Here is a 22,130-nt window from a genome sequence, read left to right as displayed (position 1 = left end):
AAAACGGTTACATCATATGCATAGCAGGGTTTCACAAAATAAAACACAAATAAGTTGTAATTATATTAGTACAAATTACTCTTCTGCCAAATGGTAAATGGACTGCATTTATATAGCGCTTTCATAGACCAATGGCCATCCAAAGCGCTTTACATGTTGCCTCACATTCACCCATTCACGCACACATTCATACACCGACGGCGGTGTCAGCCATGCAAGGCGCCATCCAGCTCGTCGGGAGCAGCTGGGGTTAGGTGTCTTGCTCAAGGACACCTCGACACTTGGTCAGGTGGAGCCGGGGATTGAACCACCAACCTTCCGATTTGTAGACAACCTACATGAACCACTGATCCACTGCCAAACAAAGTAGTTCCTCAGAATCAAGTGTGGCTGCAACAGAGCGCAGTTCACAACCAAAACAGACGCAGTAAAGACACAATGAAAATATGATTAAAGACTGTGGTGTTTATTTTTATATATCAACATTCATCTAATTTATACATTAACATTTATATCGTGCAACTGTTATGTTATGTGATGATCAAATACGCTTGGAAGCATGCTTAACTCTTTCCCTGTCAGCGTTTTTTTAAGTTGTCACCCAGTTTTAGTTTAATACCTTGCAGAAACATTATCTTCTTTAAATAAACATAAAATATCAAATGAAAGAACAGTCCATCCGCTTTCCAATAACATCAAAAAACGTTTCATCCTACCTTCATTTGTTCTCTTATCAGTTATCACCTCTCAAATTTTCAGCTAAAAGCGGAGATAATTCCATTTTTGTGAAGAACTTTTGTAAGAGATCAGATTCAGAGCCTGATCAAAACTACACGTCACACTAAATCCACCACAACGCTGTTGTGTCGAGTGAATGCCTCAGTGTTTAAGTTGGGTAAGATTGCCATCTAGTGCAGGGGTCTTCAAAGTTTTTTGGGTCAGGGACCCCTTAGATGAGAAAGGCATGGAGCAGGGACTCCCTAATATTAAATGTTTAAAACAGAGATATTTAAGTAAGCAGTAAGGTAAGAGAGGCTGCCTTTTCGTATTAGGCACAACACAAAGTGGAGTAAAGTACAACTGATGACCAATCAGAATCAAGGACTGGAACCGTTTAATAAATAGAAACAAACCATATTGTCACACAGACATACTATATTAACATGCATACTTTTTTGTTAAAGTACATTTTGTTTTTATATTAATATAATAATAATAATAATAACAATAATAATAATAATAATCATAAAATAATCTTATTTTAAGGTATTTGCAGTGTAATATATTTTCATTTTACTGTGAATTGGACAAGGGCAGTTTTTTTTCAGTTTATATAGATGACTGACCATGGTGAATGGCACAAAGACTCTATTCTGGTGGAGATAGAGGTTGTGCTACTTTATAATTTTGAGGTCTGTTGCATTGCTCATGTATCATCATTGTCACGAGTTTGAGTAACGCAGGTTTATTTTCTGCATAGCTTCATATCAGACTCAGGAGAACTTGCAACGAGTCCGCGCGCATCTCTTTGGGGCAAGTTTTTGAGAGGCGGATTTCAACCTGACTATGAATCTTGCACAAAGCACCATCACGGCGCGCGTTTGATTCATTTTTAAAATCGAGCGATAGTTTTGTCACAGTTTAAAATGCAGACGCGGTGTGGTGTAATTTGCCTCTTGAATTAGCGCTTTAAATCTGAACCGCGTGAAACAGCCGTCCAAGTTCAGAAATATAGATAAGACAAGACAACATGTAGCAATGATTCTAAAAAGGACATTCTGAAAGAAAGACACACATGCCTATAAGATTTACCTGTTTTATGATGACTTTTCTGTTGCTACTGCTGCTTCCTGAGTGGACATTTATAATCTTTAGATATATTATTTTGGTCCGCTGACTCTGCTGGCTTAACTGAACGTGCGCCTTCAAACCTATGCGGCAACGCACGTGCACAACTTAAAGGGGACATGTAACGTTTTGTACATATATTTTACGTTTAAAGCAAAAAATTGCTTGTCGTTAAACATCATTTGGCGGACCCCCTGCAGTTCCTTCACGGACCCCCTGGGGGCCGCGGACCCCCGGTTGAAGACCCATGATCTAGTGGATAATAGCGGAAATATCAATAAGACAAAAAATACCTCAGAGAACGAGAACATTTTCTCTTTATTGACGAAATGTTTTATTTATTGACATTTATCTGGATATCGCCAGAATTGTGCAAAGGTAGAAAAATTAAAAAATGATTAAAGACTGTGGTGTTTATTTTCATAAATCAATACGCAGCAACAGTGGCGCAGTGATACTTGTGATGCGGTCTGAACCGTGGGGTTACCGGGGTATTTTATCACGGCTTAGAACGCGTTTCACCAATCAGAATGAAGAACCAAACGAGCCGTTTTATAAATAATATTAATCAGACTTTGGACCCGAAGTAATTTAACTATGACTGACCCGGACCCGACTGACCATTTCAAATAGAAACCCGGAACCATACGGGCCGCGGGTGCTCTGTCAATTTCTCTAATGTTAAAACTCTGCTCAAGTTCAGAAACATGAAGGATACAATGTGACACAAGCTTGTTCACGTCGCATCCCAATTCATTGAGAAACAAAGAGCACATGAACGCATACCGAACTCATCATGTCGCACACAAAATGTCATTATTAAAGAGTGTCATCATCATGTAAAAACAAAAAAGACAAAATTTGATGCCAGATATACTTGGGCACTTGTTAATATAACTGGGCAGCGCTGCAGCAGCAATGTGTGGGAAAGACTGTGACAGAGTGTGCGGGCGTCAGTGTGAATATGACGCAGCGCCATCTATGGGAATACTGAGATAAACTCATTTCAGGACAATAGTAACACGGCATTACAAAAAAAATTATGAATCGATTTTTGGAATACTATGAATCGATTCTGAATCGGCAAAGCTTGAATCGCGATTCAAATGCGAATCGATTTTTTTTGCGCACACCCCTAATTTGAAAGTTAGTTGTATCAAAAAATAATGCATACCTACAGAACATTTCTCAACCAATAAGAATACAGCATTCAACAGCCCTGTGGTATAAATATGTTTGTATTAGTGCTGTGACGGATCGCAGTACAGATCACGACCCACAGTTCGACTCATATGCAATTTAGCTGATTAATACACAAATTTAAATATGAAAAGTTTATCATTTGATAATGTGAATGATTTTCCGGACAATATTAAAAAGGAATTGCAAATTGCGCCATCCAGCTCGTCAGGAACAGCTGGGGTTATGGGTCTTTCACATAGGAAGGGGTGTGCACTGCGCTGCGCTATGAAACCCATTCATTTCAATGGCTTGCGCCGCGCGAGGGCAGTTTTTTGTTGCGCCGAGCAAAGGGCGAGCCGCCGAGGTCAAAGTTCAAAATAGTTTAACTTTTGCGCTGCGCTCTGTGACGATTACCCACGCGGCCAATAGAAACGGGCATCCAAACAAGCAAAATGGACGAAAGCTTATACTCGGGATTCTCAGAGCTTTATAATACAAGTTTATGCTCCTACAGAGACATCGGAAGGAAAGCCGTCTCATGGAAACACGTAGCAATTCAAGTTGGCATGTCAGGTGTGTTTTAAGTCAAGCAGCTTGTTGTAGGTATGCTTAAAGGAGCATTTCACCCGTGGAAACATTGATCTTTATTAAAAGTGGATCATATTTGTAGTCGAAATGTAACATCAATTTCTAATTTGGTGCCTATTTGACCGAGAAAGGGAGTGTTTGTAGTCTCACCTCCTCTACAAAGATATAGGACTTCCTTCTTTCAATGATGCAAAATGATGATTTTTACATAATTGAAAGAAGGAAGTGCAACACTGAAATCCATATTTCTCCTGTCTCAGAGGAAACAAAGGGAATGATGCATGACCATTCAAAAACATGACTGGGTTTCTAACTATACACATCTTAATGCAAATGGGTGAAGTGTCCCTTTAAAGTTACGTGAAATGGAGACGAGCAACATCAGTCTCTGTATTCCTCGTCGACTATTTAACGCAAATATAAACACTGTAGTAATTTATTGAAAACCCCGCCTACTTTGGTCTGGCCATCAGAGCGCAAATCGCTTGGCTGCGCCGAACCCAGCGGCGAGTGCAGCGCACGCCGCATCCTATGTGAAAGCCGCATTAGGTGTCTTGCTCAAGGACATCTCGACACCTCGACACTTGGTCCGGTGGAGCCGGGGATTGAACCACCAACCTTCCGGTTTGTAGACAACCTACATGAACCACTGAGCCACTGCCGCCCGTGTGTGAAAGCACAAAACCTGTGTGGAACCTGTTATAGGAACCACCATTAACTAAACGTGTTTGTGACCTACAGTGGAGAATTTTGCATGGGATTGTAGCAGTTCATCCTTTTGTTTCTCTTGTAAACCCCAGTGTTAATGACAAGTGTATCTTTTGTGGACATAGAGAAAATGTTTTTCATTGTTTTTTTTAGGGATGCACCGATATGGAAATTTTGGGCGATACCGATAACTTTTTTATATTTGGGGGCCGATAACCGATATATATAAACATTAAACTGCAGGTTGTTTATTACTATAAACTTTAAAAAAAAAAAATAATAAATAAAATACTACTGCAAAGTTCTTTTTTACATTACATTTTATAACAGTAGGTAACTCTTTTCTTAACCTTCTCTTAAACTTTTTCTACTTAAACCTTGCACTAAACTAACAAATTCAATTCCTGAATACATTTATGAACTATTAGCCTACATTTTTGCCACCAAAAATTTTCTGTTTTGATTTATTTTGGATTGTTTAACTCAGTATTGAATTGGCTATGTACCATCTCTGTACAAAAATAATATTACTGCTCTATGTGTAACTGCATAGGAAGCAACATGATGATATACTTATTATACACTCATTTTGAGATTAGTGAGTTGCATACATAGCCATCTTTGATCTTTTGCACGTTTCTCCTAATCTTTGCTTGTGTTGTCAATGTAAGCTGTGATTTAAACTAACGAACCCCTCCGCAGCTGAGTAACAGCTGAGTAAACCTGGGTTACCGTCCCGACCAGCTGATCGCATTGTGACAATGATATGATTGACGTGAGGTGCAGATGAAAAATCTGATCACGCATTCCTTATTCTCGCTGTCACAGAAAGCGAGTCTCATGATTGCGTAGCAACGAAAGACGTGCATCCTCTCACGCACTTTTGAAAGAACAAAGCAGCGCGTTGACACGCGTTTAACATGCGCTTTTAGACACGACACGTAAACGTTTACATCAATAATCAAACGGATATACAACTAAGTAAATAAAAATCTTTCTGCGGGCCGATTTATGTTATATGTTTGACAGAAGACTTGCGCTGAACACGGAGACTTCCGCCACTTAATATGTTCGTGTGGAAACCCACGTATTATGTTCCGCACAGGCGCACATAAAAGATTGCATTCGGCCTTTCGGTGCACGTGTGCACCGTGCCGAAAGCCCTGAACCGAAACGGTCCGATACGACTGCACGTACGGTTACACCCCTAATATATATATATATATATATATATATATATATATATATATATATATATAGGCCGATAAATATTCATATTATTTTCACAATGAAAAACTCCCAGACCGCGGACATCTTGTCCTTGCGCTAGACTAGCATACTCTTCTTAAGCCTGCAACACGTGTCATCTTCGTGCTATGTCACAGAAAGCACCAATCAAAACTTCACATGGCCAGCAATGAGCAAGTGAAGTGGTTCAACAAACCAAAATAATCTATCATTTATCGGCTTTCATTTATCGGCCTAATTTTGCTATCAGACCGATAAACGATAATATGAAAAATAAGCAGTTATCGACCGATAACGATATGTCGGCCGATACAGTTGTGTTCAAAATTATTCAACCCCAACTGAAATTGATTGTTTTGGCCGGTTTGACATTGATTTTGATCATTCAGTCATCCTGCTTACAATTACATCAAAGAGGCATGTGTAGGTCAGCCAAATATAACATAACATTTATAATGAAATAACCACAAATGTCTTTTCTGTGCTCACATCATTATCAGTTTTATTCAACCCCCAAGTGACATTCAATCTTAGTACTTAGTACAACATCCTTTTACAGTTAAAACAGCTTTTAAACGTGAAGCATAGCTTGACACAAGTGTCTTGCAGCGATCTACGGGTATCTTCGCCCATTCATCATGGGCAAAAGCCTCCAGTTCAGTCACATTCTTAGGCTTGTGCACTGCAACTGCTTTCTTTAAGTCCCACCAGAGGTTCTCAATCGGATTTAAGTCTGGTGACTGCGATGGCCACTTCAAAATGTTCCAGCCTTTTTTCTGCAACCATGCTCTAGTGGATTTGGAGGTATGCTTGGGATCATTGTCCTGTTGAAAGGTCCAACGTCTACCAAGCCTCAGGTTTGTGACGGACTGCAACACATTGTCATCCAATATCTCCTGGTACTGAAGAGAATTCATGGTACCTTGCACACGCTGAAGTTTCCCTGTACCTGCAGAAGCAAAACAGCCCCAAAGCATGATTGACCCCCCACCATGCTTCACAGTAGGCAAGGTGTTCTTTTCTTCATAGGCCTTGTTTTTCCTCCTCCAAACATAGCGTTGATCCATGGGCCCAAACAGTTCTAATTTTCCACAGAACACTATCCCAAAACTTCTGTGGTTTGTCCACATGACTTCTGGCATACTGCAGTCGACTGTTCTTATTCTTTGGAGACAGCAAGGGGGTGCGCCTGGGAGTTCTGGCATGGAGGCCTTCAGTACGCAGGGTGCGCCGTATTGTCTGAGCAGAAACTTCAGTACCCACATCTGACAAATCTTTTCTCAGTTCCTCAGCAGTCACACGGGGACTTTTTTCCACTCTACGCTTCAGATAGCGCACAGCAGTCGCAGTTAGCATCTTTTTTCTGCCACGACCTGGAAGCGTTTCAACAGTGCCCTTTGCCTTGAATTTGCGAATGATGCTTCCTATGGTGTCTCTTGGTATGTTCAACATCTTTGCAATCTTTTTATAGCCATTGCCCTTCCTGTGAAGATTAATCACCTCTTCTCTTGTCTTCCTGGACCATTCTTTTGACTTCACCAAGTTTGTAACCACACCAGTAAATGTTTAGAAGGAGTTGAGTATCACAGTCATTTTAAAGCTGCCTAATTGGTGCTTATTAGGCTTTATTGCTGTTCCCTGACATCCACAGGTGTTTTCAATACCTGATTGAAAACACTTCAATGAACCTCTGTTCTTCAGAGTGGTAGTTCTTTAAGGGGTTGAATAATTGTGTCAATGAAGAATTCACAAAAGAAACATTTACTACTATATTACAAAACCAATTGATGTCATTTTAGTTGCATATGGTTCTTTAAGAAGTCATTGTAGGATTTCATTCTGAATACAATTACAAATGTACACTAAATTCCCTAAAACCCTTAACAGCATTGGGGGGTTGAATAATTTTGAACACAACTGTATATCGTGCATCCCTAGTTTATTATTTTTTTCAAGGCAGGAGATTAATTTCATTGTTTGATGTATTGAGACTGTTTTTTGTTAATTGTGGGGAGGTTTTTACTCCAGGTGCTTTTATTTTGGGTGCTTGATACAATCAGAGGCAAAATGGCAGTTAATTGACTTTTTGGATGAACAAGCAAACCTTCCTACTTATCACAAAGAAGAATAAAATGTAGAGTAAAATTTTGGCAAAGTCAAGCATTATAATAGATTTTAAGATTTAATGCTATAAGTCAATGAATAATATTGTAGTATTTGTTCAGCAGTGCTGTTTTAATGGGTTATTTGCACTGTGATTGAGGAGGAGTTTTTATTTCTCTTGGTTTAATGTTTGTAATGATTTCTTTGTATTTCTCTCTATCATTACAGAAGCTGGTTCGTCTTCAGGTGCTGTAGCAGGATTATGTATTTTCTTCCTGCTGGTTATTGCTGGTATTGTTTTTGGTGTGATTTGGTATCTCCGAAAGAAACAACCAGGTAAGTTTAATCTTTAGCCTAAACCGCAATATGATGAAAAATATATTTATTTTACTAAAGTAGTTTAATTTTTTTATTGTCAGTACTTAAATTGATTCATAGTCGCAGCAAATTTAGCTGCTTGTGCTATTGTGTATTATGTAAGGGATAATGTAGAGGCAGCCGGTAATTATTGGGAAATAAGCCCCGACAGTGTGATCAGGACCCGACGCGAAACGGAGGGTCTTGTATCACACTGAAGGGGCTTATTTCCCGATAACTACAGGCTGCCTCTACATTATCCCGCTTATTACACGGCTACTTGCCACATAAGAAAAAAAACAGACATGAATATGAATTTGGAACATTTTATTGGCATATTTGTTTTAACATTTTTATCCTTCCGCGAAACTTTGCACAGATGCATAAAATGATCGTAATACCTTATTAAGATCCTCTGCTTCATACTTGTCTGTCTCCATTTTTTTCTCTTTTAGCCAGTCTTTGAGAAGTTTTAATGCCCATTCTGTATTTTTTTTGTGTGTTGCTTCGTAGCTGTCATGCTCTATTTTGTCAAGATCAGTCCCAGTAAGCTCTCTGTCTCTTGTTGTGGTTCGTTCTTCTATCCACTGTTTAAATGTTTTGTTTTTTTCACGTACATGTTAAAATTAATGTCAAAATTTTCCATCCTTAATTGTGGTTGTCCAGTGTTTGTCACAAGATGGCGCCAAACAGTAATCTTTATTGGCGCGGAGCGATTTAAATCGTACAAGTAGTCCGGCTATGCGTTATTACTTTGGAGCGGTTATTATTTGAAAAGAACAAACCTGCAAATGTCTCAACTGACCAATCAGAATCAAGCATTCCAGAGAGCCGTGTAATAAGTTGTGTTATCTGTCGATTTTCTGTGCTTTCCACTGCTTCTATTAATGTAAAGCTGCTTTGAAACAATCACCAATTGTGAAAAGCGCTATATAAATAAAATTGAATTGAATTGAATAAATAAATGAAGTCTGAGGCAGTTCTGTATTGAGATATTAATATAATTTTCTTAATATCTCTCTCTCTCTCTCTGTCTGTTATAACTCATACTTCACAACAGTCATCTGAATGTTTGTGTATCTGTTTGTGTTTAAAGGTGCTAAACTTTCTTGATATGTAGGGCCTGTAGTCTTTGTTCATGTTATGTTGTTTTTCTACAAAGGCTTTTCATATATTTACATATACTATTGAGATAGATAGACAATTAGTCTGTATTAAGTTGTATTGTTTCATGTGTGTGAAAAGATTTTTATCAAGTCAGGTCTGCTGCTGTAGTTCTTGTGTAGTTACTGAGAAAAGATCCAAATTCACTTTAGATTCATTTTAGTATAGATTTATATACTAGAAAGGGTGTTAATGATTCTTTCAGTAATAGTACTAACTCAGTAATGCTGTCTTACTCCACAGCCTTGATGGGAAATTTTGTTGTTGTATTGCCACTATTTACTCTGTGCCTGTGTTTAGATGCGTACATACATTCTGCGATTTAGTCTGCAAAATAAATTTATTTAAAACGGTTGATGAGAGGTTGTCTGGGGACATCCTGAAGGGATTTGTGATTATTTGTGATAATAACCACTGGCTGTAGATTATCCCGCTTATTTCACAGCTAGATGCAAAATATTGTTTTATTTTATTCGCTTATTTGTAAGAAATGCAAACCTTCTCCAAGGAAAACCTTTTTTCTAGCATCGAGATGCATTCAAGTTCAAAGTCCAAACAAAACAAACTTCCTTGTGGTCTAAACATTTGTAAGTAAAATATTATGTGCTATAAAAACTCTGCAACTTTCTGCTAAAATAAACAAAACGCAGGGATTTTTTTGGAATTGGGGCTTTTTGACACCTGAAGGGAATAAACACTAAACAGAGATTACTTTTATGGTTGAACAGGTAAGACATCAGTAACCAGATTTAAGGGGCTCAGATGCAAAAGCCTCCAAACACCAAATAATAGTGCTTATTATAGAAACCAGTTTTCATGCATGTACATGCAAATCAATAAACCAGCAATGCAGAAAACTGTGTTTATATGGGATTTGGAGATTTGTCATTTATATAGTGTATATATAGTACCTATAGGACATATAGTCGTTCAAAAAGCCGGCTGTAAATCTGTCTTAAAGTATACCGTTGTATCTCTTTCCATGTCTGCAGAACCTGTAACGTAAGCTTCTCTGCCGACTGCTTCAGTTTATCTTTCACACACGGAGACATGCCTATATGAACAAAACTGTGAGAAAGCTGGTTAAGGTGTTTACATGCAGACGAAAGACGGGGTAATGAGCAAAAAACTACCTGTGCCGATCGGTTTTTGCTTACGCCGTTTATGTGCTTTCCCCGATAAAAGAAAACTGTTTTATGTGTATACATAACCCCACGTTATCAGTTTATTAAGCATAATAATTGCTCTTAATACACATTATATAACATTCATCAAATAACTTTCCATCATATCTGCTTAATCCCGGCCCTAGACCATTCAGAAATACAGCTTTGTTACAGTATCAGAATCCGTAAAACGCCACATCAACTTTGTGCACTTGTTCCCTAAGATGAATTATATGAACAAATGCCTTTCATTATTAGCACTGTTTCTAGTTACATCTTTTAGTGATTTTGCAGTTGTCTTGTCAAAAGAAGTGAATTTTTTAGTTTTTGCCACAAAAGCTTGCATGCACTTTTTGCTTTCAATTTTGTTTAGTCATTTCATTGTAATTTAAGTGACAATTGTGAAAATAAGGCATTTTATATACTGACTTATAATCTTTTTATTGACATTAAAGTGAAATTACTGAAACTAAATATAAGAAAAAAGTTTTTTATAAGAAAACATGTTAGAAGCACTTAGAGGGTTTCACATCTGAACTCATATATTTTGAAACATTTACTTGTTCATTTGATCAGAACAAAAGCAGCAGATATGATATGAAAAAGGGTGACATGTTTGTCAACTATGGAACAGGTTCTCAAAATGTGACCCCTGCATTTAACTCATCACAGTAAATCATGAACACGCACGCACGCACGCACGCGCACACGCACACACACAGACACACACAGACAGACACACACACACACACACACACACACACACAGACACACACACACACACACACACACACACACCCTGAAGCAGTAGGCAGCAGGTGACTTTCAGGTTACAAAACCGACTCTAACCACTAGACTATGAGTGCCCCAATATATTTATTCTGATGATGTTTTTTTTCCGAAATATTATTTTTAAACTATTCTTCTTACTGTCTTGTTGATATAAAATCAACTACAACTAAATAAAAACAGCTGATGTGGTGATCACAGACATCAGTCATCAAAGAGTTTGATCAACCCACATAAAGAAAATTACTCTGAAAATAACTACAGCAGTTTACTACAGAAACAGCTTCTCAAACGATCTTTTGAGCACATTGTGCGTTTATTTATGTCAGACACACAAACAATCCCACAAACACAACAATTAAAGTTTTCACCATTAAAGGAAGCATATAAATGAATCACTAGTGAACACAGACATATCATTCACAGCTAGTGTGTACAAACAAACACTGCAATGTTTTTACTCTTTTAAACAGAGAATTACACCCTTAATAATGCATTTACTGTTAACAACTATAAGCGCAGACTATAAATACAATACCAGCACGTGTATAACACAAATGCTCTTGTGTATGTAAAAGCACTATCAGATCTACCACTTCTGTTTTGAGCCATGTAATTCAAAACTCATGGATGAACAGGTCATTACCGGTTGCAAAATATTATTTCAATAAAATACTTTAATTAAAGGTGTAGTGGAGGATTTTCTCGAATTTTAGAAAAGAACTGCCTTCTCTTGCGCAACACTCCTGATTGACAACTAGGAGGACCAATAGTCTTGATGATCCACCCGGAAAAAGAAAATCCTCCGCAATACCTTTAATGTTTGATAGATTTGTGTTTCTTTTAAACAGTTGGCACATATGTCAGTGCTGATATGACATCCGTTAAAAAATTATCAATCCATTTCTCTCTGACACCTACCAAGACACTCGTTTCCACAGCCAGCAACTTTACAATATTTGTCTGACATCACAATCTTACAACTACTCCTTCAGATCCATTTAAGTCACTTCTCTGAATTTGTAGAGTCAATAATACAATGATGTACTGTGTGTTTCTCTGGGGCAGATCATACAAAAATGTATCTTTCTACGTCATTACTCCAGACATTTTACATTTGTTTTTTTTCCAGAGAACAATTGACTTTGTTTTTAATAAGAAGGTTATTTTAAGCTCTGTCAAAAGATTTAGAAAGATTTGATTCTCAATGTCATGACCGTTTTAATGTAATGTGTAATAATGTTTATTTTTCTCTCTGTGTAACAGATACAATGTCATTGCCTGAAGGAGATCCTGTCCAAAAGATAAATCTTGTTGTTTATAATACGAATCGGATTAACGATTACCTTTTAACACTTACAGAATTTAGATGGATGTTTGTTTATTTATTCTGATTAAGCTCTGGTATTACACTCGTTCATTCGGTTCTCATAGTCGCACATGATTCTAGTATGGGCTTTAAAAAATCAACACAAAATGACACATAGGGCCCTATCTTGCACCCAGCGCAATTGACTTTGTCAGTGACGCATGTATCATTTCGTATTTTGCACCGGCGCACAGCGGGTTTTTCTCTCCACAGACGCACGTCGGCAAACTAGGGAATGAACTTGCGCTCCCTGGGCGGTTCAGCGCAAAAAAGGAGGCGTGCTCCGGCGCAAACCATCTCTTATGCTATTTTGCAGTTTCAAAAAACAATTGCGCTACTAACCAAAAAAAACTAGTCTAAAGTCAGTGGCGCGTTGCGCGTGGTTCATTATGCTATTTTAAGGGCGCATGCTTGACCATAGTGTATAGCGTGCACAACGCGCATTGCTTATCTAATCTACACAGATGCAACAGTTATTTTTGCAAATCATTAATTTTTACAATAAAAAATATAAGATAAGGGAAATCATCATAAATTGTTACAATAAAAAATATTAATACATGAGATAAGGGAAGTCATTGTGGTGAGCATTGTGGTGATAGTTTTTATTTATTTTGTGTGGCAGTGTTAAACAATTATCATGCAAATAACGATTAAAATATTTTAATAAGTTTGTTGTGTGGCTGTATTACGTTTATTTTATGTAAATAATAATTAAAATGTTTTCATAAGAAACCTTTATGTATATGAACTTGATTTGTAAGTGTACTTTGGGGTTGGACCTTGCGTTTCTTGTGTCCGATTTCAAAGCCCCCAAACCCTTTCAGCGGTGAGGGTGGATGCAGCGATGTCCTCCTGTGTGCCCGGCGTGCCCGATGTATGCTGGCAAGCTTGGGATCCCCCCGTCTCCTGACATCATTGCAGTGCTTGGCGCAGCTGATGAGACAATTGCGGCTATTTCCTCTCACGCCTGTTTAACCGCGACGCTGATTCGGGTGGGTTTCTCCCATCCTCATACAAAACAACTTCTCTGTCTTTGACTGCTCTTACAAGAACGTCGGTCTCCTCGGCTGTGAACCACTTCTGGCGTGCGCCTGGTAAATCCGTCATAATAATAGCAACCCGCCATGGAACTTGCGCCCTTGCATTTAAAGGGAATGTTGGATAGCGTTCTGATTGGTTTATTTGACGTTACGCCCAAACCACACCTATGAATAATGAACCTACTTCAGACCAACCCCTTATTGATTTGCGCCCGGCGCAAGACTTATTTCTCCCGCCGTGAAAATAGCAACAGCGCCCAAGATCCGCCCACAAAGTCACTTGCGCTCTGCGCTTCGCACTTGCGTTTCAGATCGTTAAAATAGGGCCCATAATGTGTTAAAATTAACACTTAATGTGTTAAATAGTTTAACACAAAGCAATGTGTTAAAATTAACACACCCAGGATGTGTTAACTTTAACACATTGTTTTGTGTTAAACTATTTAACACATTATGTGTTGTTTTTAACACATTATGTGTCATTTCGTGTTGATTTAAAGTTTATATAAATAAAAGGGACAACACAAGATGTGTTAAAACAACACAAAGTGTGTTATTCCAAAAATAACACAGAGATGTGTTAAATTAAGGACAACACACTAGATGTGTTGTCCTTAACTAGACACAAGATGTGTTAATTTAACACATTCATTTTAAGTGTATGCTCGATTACCCTTTTGCGCCCCCATGACGCTCTCCATGGTATTACAGGTGAAAAACAAACAGGCAATATCTAAACAAAAAGAACTAAATACCTTATAAAGCAGGTAAAATTTCATGTACATTACAAGGTCATGAACACTATCAACAGAACAAACTGATTGATTTCTGACAACAACTTTGTATAATCATGCTATAGTTTCCTATGTACACTTAGATAAAATAATATTGAAATAATCAGAGGTTGATCAGATAACATTTACATGTTGCTTTAAACAGAAATACATATTGTTAGCCTCCACACTTCAAAGTAGACTTAAACTAATGGCAAGTGCTAGTCGTATCTCTTAAATATAATTTAGGCAGATCCTAGCCTGATTTCAGTCCTTATAACTACGGATACATCATTATTACTTGCAGTGTCAACATTTACTGAGCAACACAGAATAAAATCAAACATAATTTATTAACCAGGTAGGAAAAACATAATTCAGAAGCCAACTTACATTTCAATTCAAATACAAAACAATTAAACGATAGACCATTGTATACCTGGTAAATGAAGATCTGGCTACAGATTTCTCAAATAAAATAAAAATATATGATGTTGTACCCAAACACAGCATCATGGGGTGAATTTCGGAACATAGAAAATCCCCCTGAATCTTTTACCCCTTTTCCCTTTACCCCTTAAATATCCAGAGAGAACAAAGCCTTGTGATAATGATAAAACTTTAATACTGATTGGTTCTTGTGAACCCAGGGGTGTTGCCTAATATGCATACAGTGGGTGATTGGTTGACATGTCTAAGGTAGGAGGTGTCTCCCAACATTAGGTGAAGTTTTTTATTTTATTGTTACACTTTAACATTGAATTTTGTTGTCCAATTAGTAAACCCATTGTGCACTTGCATTAAACATTTCATATGATACCAAACAAGACCAGTTTCAGATAGAATGAAACATTCAATATAGTTTACTCTGAGACAACGAAGAGATGAGAAAGTGAGGTGGGTGTGAGACTTTTGTCTCCGCACAGTGGGGTGGTTGTCTTGAGGGTACTTGTGAGTTTTTTGAGAGGTTTCAGATGTTAATTCAACAGGAATTAAATGTTTATAGAAAATGTTTCCCTGTGGATTCAGTCATTTGGTGTCATAATCTAAAATTAGCTTTATACTATCTATTGAATCTACTAGCTTTTTTAATTTTAACCAGTATGTAGAATTTTTCTTCCTTTGTCCAGCAAAAAAACATCTAATGAGATTTTATTGAGAATAAATTTCAGTCATCGTGGTAACAAGGATACATCATAATTTACTAGTCTTATCAATAACTATCTTGGCAACACAAAATAAATCCAAACAACAATTTATTAATCAGGTAAAGAGATCATAATTCAAAAGCCAATTTACCATATTTGATTTCAATTAAATATAAATCAATAAATCGTTGTAATCAAATGAAAGTATGGCATACCTGGCTAATGGACGATACACTGTAATAGTGTAAGAGATCAGGGGTGTATTCCAGAAAGCAGGGTTAACTTACCATCAGATTAACCCCGAACTTTGGGTTGATCAGCCCCAAACTTGCTTACTCGGGGTATGTCGGTTCCAAAACACAGTTTAAGAGTTAGTTCAATCAACTCGCTAAGAGTAACCCAGAGTTAATGTGCGCTCACGGTAACAACATAAAGGCATTGTCAATGGATCGCAGATTTCACGAGTCACCATGGAAACATCAGAGAACTTTAAAGTTTTTAAATGAGAAATAACATTATAAACCAATATTTTCTTGCAAAATCAACGTTTTATAATCTGCTTAGAAGTGTGTGATTACAAAACACATCAAATTAATTAATTAAATAATTAATACGAACCTTTTTTACCCCATTTAAGTCCAATATTATATGTGTCTCAACGAAAATACACACAATATTATTTAAATATTACTTAAAAGCCTGTAAAAATAATTATAGATTTTATATATGATTGTAAACATATGAATTATGAATATCTTTTCCCTTGTGAAAAGTAACAATGGTTTTACTACAGTAAAAAAAACATGGTTACAGTAAAACCATGGTAACCACAAAATAACCATGGTTTTCAAAAAACATAGTTAAACGATGGTTAGTAAAACCATAGTTCTGCTGATAGTAATCAATGCACCAAAAAAACATGGTTACTACAATTATACACCAATAAAACCATGGTTAATTCCATGAGGGTTGTGGCACATAAAGTGCAAATCTGTCATAAGGCTTATTTAAAGTTTTTTTTTTTTTTTTTTTAGATATGAATGTATTGTGTAGGCATAAAATGCACTTTGATAATATTCACTATATTGTACTTATTTTACTTCTGCTCCTTTGGGTGACCCTGTTTAGTTTTAGGACTTTCCTTGTATGACACTGTGTCACCATCTTTTTTAACATTTACTGATAGCTGATAGATTAATGCACCCTCTTTTATTTGTAAAGCTTCCTTTCAGTCCTTACAGATTTTCAGTAATGTTGTGTAATGCTTTTCATTACACTACACTAAGAATGATCATTCATTTGCATTGGACTATTAGGATCTGCTGTGACAGATTTGGAGAATAGAAATGTTACATTAGTGTCAATAGTAACATGTTCTAATATGTCCTGTATCATCTAATATATGCAAATATCTCAATTTCCCTTTGCTCAAAAATGATAGCTCTGGAGAGCAGCTACAAAAGGTCAATTTTAAAGAAATAAAGGTGATTTAGAAAAACACCAACTATAGATCAAATGTAGAGAGAGGGCTATGGATCTGCATGTTTAAGAAATAAATATTATACTATGAAATATATATTTATAATTTCATTTCATTGTGTACATGATTCTAACTGATAATAGAAAATCTCTGACCACTATGCCATGTCTGTGATTCAATAGTGATTCACCTAATGAAGTCTGTGCTTCATCTGTGTCACTATGTGGGTCAGTGTTAAATCGTGCCTGTGCTTCATGGGTGTCATTCTGTGGGTCAGGTTAGATGCACATCAGGGGTAACTTCTGTCCCTCAGTAATTATTATTATGATAGGCATCATGTGTTTCTATTTGTTATACCCATTTACTGTAACATTAACACATTATCACTTAAGTAACATAATGTTAAGATTTCTGGCTCAATAATCACAATGTATTTGCACACACATTTATTATAACTTTAGATTCATCTCAAATTATCTAGTAAGTGAAAGATGAGGTTATTTATGGATTGACAAAATTGATATGGAAATGTACTTTATTGTTAACATTAATTAACTGATGGAAACGTGTTTCATACATCCACTGATATTTGGAGATATATTAATAATGAACATAATTAAATGTATAGTATTTAGTCCGAACACAAATATGAATCATTTTTTATTAGTAATGGACATAATTAAATTTATAGTAATTAGTCCAATCACAAATATCAATCCATGTTATTAAAAAAATTGTTTCTTTAAAAAAAATTCATATCACACATTTTTTAAGACAGCAATAAATATTCGCCACTGTAAATGTAATAAAATAAAATAAATGCTTTAAAATTGTAATATTATGCAAAATATATGCTTCCACGCCCGCTGTACGCTCGTCATAAGTACACGCATGTGCAGACATCCTCCGGAACCTCGTTTTATTAACTAAAATGAAATTACCCTGCAACATAACCTGCTCCTGAACAGGTTATCTTCAGAGAGTCAGTTGCTATGGTTACTTACATAACCCGAAAGTTACCTCCGTTTTTGGAACCGAAAGCAGAGGTTATCCGGTTACTTACTCCTAAACTTACCCGATAAGTCACATAACCAGCTTTCTGGAATACACCCCTGGCTACAGATTTATCATATAAATAAAAATACAAAGAGACACAACATCATGGGGTTCATTTCTAAGTGAAGTTGTTTTATTGTTTTATTGTTATATGTCAAAAGATGAAATGTGTAAATGTTTATTTTTCTCTAATGTGTTTCTCTCTTCTGTGTGCTCCTGTGTCAGATGGATATGTGACACTGTTTGAAGGAGGAAATGCCCATCTACACGGTGCTGATAGTGAACTACAGACAGGGGCTCAGATTGAGTGGAAGTTTAATAATCGTGTGATTATGACTGGAGAGAAGACAGAGGACAAAGAGATCAGTGTAACTCATAGTGATAATCAGGAATTCAAAGACAGACTGAAATTGAGTGATGATGTTGGATCTCTCATCATCAATAAAATTTCAAAGAAGGACACTGGACTCTATGAAGTAAACATCACCAACAACAATAAACAAACATCACACAACAAAATCCAAGTTAATGTGATTGATAAGTAGCTAAGTTTGTTAAAGTATGTTTTCTTCAGTTTTGTTTGGAGAGAATGAACCTTAAAAATCTTTTAAAAACCTTAAAAAATAAAAAAACCTACTGACTATCTATGGTTGGAATTCAAGGTTAAGATCCATCCCCAAAAATAATGTAACACAACTTGTCAAAAAAGCTGATTAAATGAGAGATTTGATGATGCAGAATAGTTGCCTATGAAACTAAATCACAGTGTGTGTGTGTGCTGCAATAAAACAAACATTTTTATTTTAACCTGTATGATTTTTCTTCATTTGACCAGTGAAAAAAACATCTAATGAGATTTGGGGTTAAAATCATGAACACAGAACCGCTGATGTTACACAGATTAGTGACATGGTAGCACAGTAAACCAACAACACTATCAGATGATTTTGTGTTCATCTCAGTGATTTGATGAGATTAGAGATGATTCATTAATACACTGATTCACTGAAACACAAAGACACAAGACATCTGAACTGATTCTTCATTCACTTATTGAGTTCAGTTTGTGCTGCTGATGCTTTCACTGTTAACTCTGATTTATTTTGTAGCACTTTTATAAATAATTTTATTTCTAAACAGCTTTGCAAGCTTTTCTGTGACGTTACATCACACAGCTCTTTGTGTTCAGATAAACAAATACAAAACATTGCAGCGGACTAAAGACAAAAACTCTGTGCTTACACAAACACATTCATGAGACATTTATAAATGTTGAATGTTTTGGTTTAATTGTGATTCTTATTTTAACAGAAAGCTTTCTGGCGTTTGCTAGATAATGTACCAGATAAGATTGCAATTTAAAACCATAACTGACAATCTGATGTGTGTTGTTGTTTCTTTTATTTTTTTCATTCACACATCTAAACACCATATAGTATAAGTAAGGCACAAAATTTTTGTGTAGTGAGATTGTTAAAGTGATTTTGGCAGCAGTATCACAACAAAAATGTGCATATACATTTTATTAAATTGTGTGAACAAAGTTTTTAATTTAGGTGAATGTTTGTTTAAACAGGTGAATCTACTGAAGAGGACTTGAATACGCAGATGGGAGGTGAGATTTTTACATTGTGTTTTTTTTTTAGTTAAATTGTTCACAAGTCTAAGCGTGTGCTCTATGTATTTAAATTTTAATTTTTTTAAAACATTTTTGCCTTGAAGGTTTTATTAGCAGTTGTTAGGTTTTCTTGATTTTTGCTGAGCAGTTGTTCTTATACATCAAATGTGTTTTCAACAACCTTTGAATGTGATCCAAAGTGGATGAGCTCAAAGCATTTTGAACACTGTTTACATCTGTATTTAGCACTGTCTACTTGTGATCTGATCAATGAAAACACATCTTAATACCAGAAGTAATCAGTCCCAAAGGGAGTAAGAAGGACCAAAGTTCAGATGAGAAAAGTTTATTGATGAGAGTCATGTAGCATAACTGACCGTCTTCTAGATCTTAACCCAAAATTTTGTCTTTGAGCACGTTCACATTATTCCAAACAAACTGTGCCTGAGCGCATTTTATCCCCAAAGTCTGGTTCATTTGACTGGTATGATCGTTCTGTACTGTGCCTATTCATAGTTTGGTTAATTGCGTCCTGGCCGGTTTGCAGAGGTGGGTTTGGGTGCGGTTCAGTTGATGTCAGGTTTAGAACATGCGTTGTGATCACACCAGAGCACGGTTCAAACAGAGAGACGTGAGATCTGCCTTCATAAAAACGTTCTGATGCACACAGCGGGGTTACATGAATGTATGAGATGCGCATGTGACGGATCAACTAAGCAATATGATGACATGTGAGAGAGCTGTGTGTCATCACGAACCAAACGACTCTGAATAAAAAACACAGACTTAACATTATGATGTGCTCCAGTGTTAAAAGAGCCTAATGTTGAAAGCAAAGACTTGTGTGTAATCACAACAAGAAGTTATGGTTCAGCCTTTGTCACAGGGATTTAAACACAGATCAACATTCAAATCTACAGAAATGTGGACTAAAGCAGAGATCAGGAAGCTCATCACTATCAGCGCTGAAATCATTCACCAACATGACAGAACAGCGCATTACACACTCCTCATGATCTTATCATAAACTATAAGAGGCTTTTGACACCTGGTCACTTCATGTGTTTTCTCTGATCTGATTTGTTAAAACCGTTCCATTTACATTCAGCCATATAAATGTGTCTTGGCCAAATAGATATTAATCCAATCCTCTACGCCCGTGCAAAATGCAAAAACACTATTTATTACTCCACCTTAAAAAACTTAAGGTGACGTCCAGGGTTAAGTGCAGTGTGAAAAGCCCTTCTGTTTTTTTCCAGGACAATAGTTGTTTAAATGTCGTTGTTATTGATCAGAAGATTGTTTTAAGCTATGAAGCTTGCAGGATGTATTAATGATGTAGTTATATGTCAAAAGATGAAAGCAAATTTGATTCCTAATGTCATGACCTCTTTAATGAAATGTGTAATGTTTTTTCTCCTGTGTTTCTGTGTGTTTCTATAACAGGTAGGATAGTTTTAGCAATGTTTAAAGGAGATCCTGTCGCTCTACGCGGTGCTGAAAGTGAACTACAGATAGGGACTCTGATTGAGTGGAAGTTTAAAGATCGTGTGATTATGACTGGAGTGATGACAGAAGACAAAGGGATCTATTTAATTAGAAGTGTTGATCCGCAGTTTAATGGCAGACTGGAATTTAATCATTCTGTTGGATATCTCACCATCAATGATATATCAGAACAGGACACTGGACTCTATGAAGTAAAGATCACCAACAATAAAGAAACATCACACTACAAAACCCAAGTTAATGTGATTGGTAAGTAGCTAAGCTACTTTTCTTTCTTTTCTTTGGAGAGAATGAACCCTAAAAAACTATTAAAAACTTTAAATAATAAATCCTATTGACTATATATGGTTTGAGTTCAAGGTTAAGACTCATGCCCAAAAATAATATAACGGCATTTGCCACGAAAAATCTGATTAAATTAGATGTGATGATGCACTAGAATCAAAATAATAGTTCACTATCAAACCAAAACACACTGGGTGTGTGCTGTGATAAAGCAGACATTTTTTGTACATTTCAACCTGTATGTAGGATTTTTGTTTGACTTTGACCAGTGAATGAAACATCTAATGAGATTTGATGTGAAAATCATGAACACAGAACCGCTGATGTTACACAGATTAGTGACACGGTGATGCTGACACACAGTAAACTAACAACACTGTCAGATGATCTTGTGTTCATCTCAGTGATTTGATGAGATTAGAGATGATTCATTACTACACTGATTCACTGAAACACAAACACACAAGACATCTAAACTGATTCTTCATTCACTTATTGGGCCCTATTTTAACGATCTAAGCGCATTGTCTAAAGCGCACAGCGCAACGTCTAAATGGGCGTGTCCGAATCCACTTTTGCTAATTTAACGACGGGAAAAATGATTTGTGCGCCGAGCGCATGGTCGAAAAGGGTTGGTTCTATTGTAATGGGAGTATTTTGGGCGTAACGTGCAGTAAACCAATGAGAGTCTCAGCT

The 22,130-nt window shown here is 36.5% G+C and overlaps 2 protein-coding genes across 2 annotated transcripts in view; one reads left to right on the top strand and one right to left on the bottom strand.

The window, feature by feature from the left end:
* The window catches only part of LOC129453006 (cell adhesion molecule CEACAM3-like), a 32,675-nt gene extending 14,108 nt beyond the window's left edge, over window positions 1-18,567 (top strand). The window contains exons 4-5 of the mRNA XM_073862389.1: window positions 7,906-8,013; window positions 18,248-18,567. Coding sequence (XP_073718490.1) covers window positions 7,906-8,013; window positions 18,248-18,567 — 428 coding nt within the window. The remainder of the gene's footprint in view (window positions 1-7,905; window positions 8,014-18,247) is intronic.
* LOC141359324 (uncharacterized) overlaps window positions 1-22,130 on the bottom strand; it is a 564,790-nt gene that overhangs the window by 38,623 nt on the left and 504,037 nt on the right. The window lies entirely within an intron of this gene.

Source organism: Misgurnus anguillicaudatus, chromosome 23 (genome assembly GCF_027580225.2).
Source record: "Misgurnus anguillicaudatus chromosome 23, ASM2758022v2, whole genome shotgun sequence".
In the NCBI taxonomy this organism is placed as follows: Eukaryota; Metazoa; Chordata; class Actinopteri; order Cypriniformes; family Cobitidae; genus Misgurnus; species Misgurnus anguillicaudatus.
Note: the sequence above shows the minus strand (reverse complement) of the source record. Positions and strands in the feature narration are given on the sequence as shown.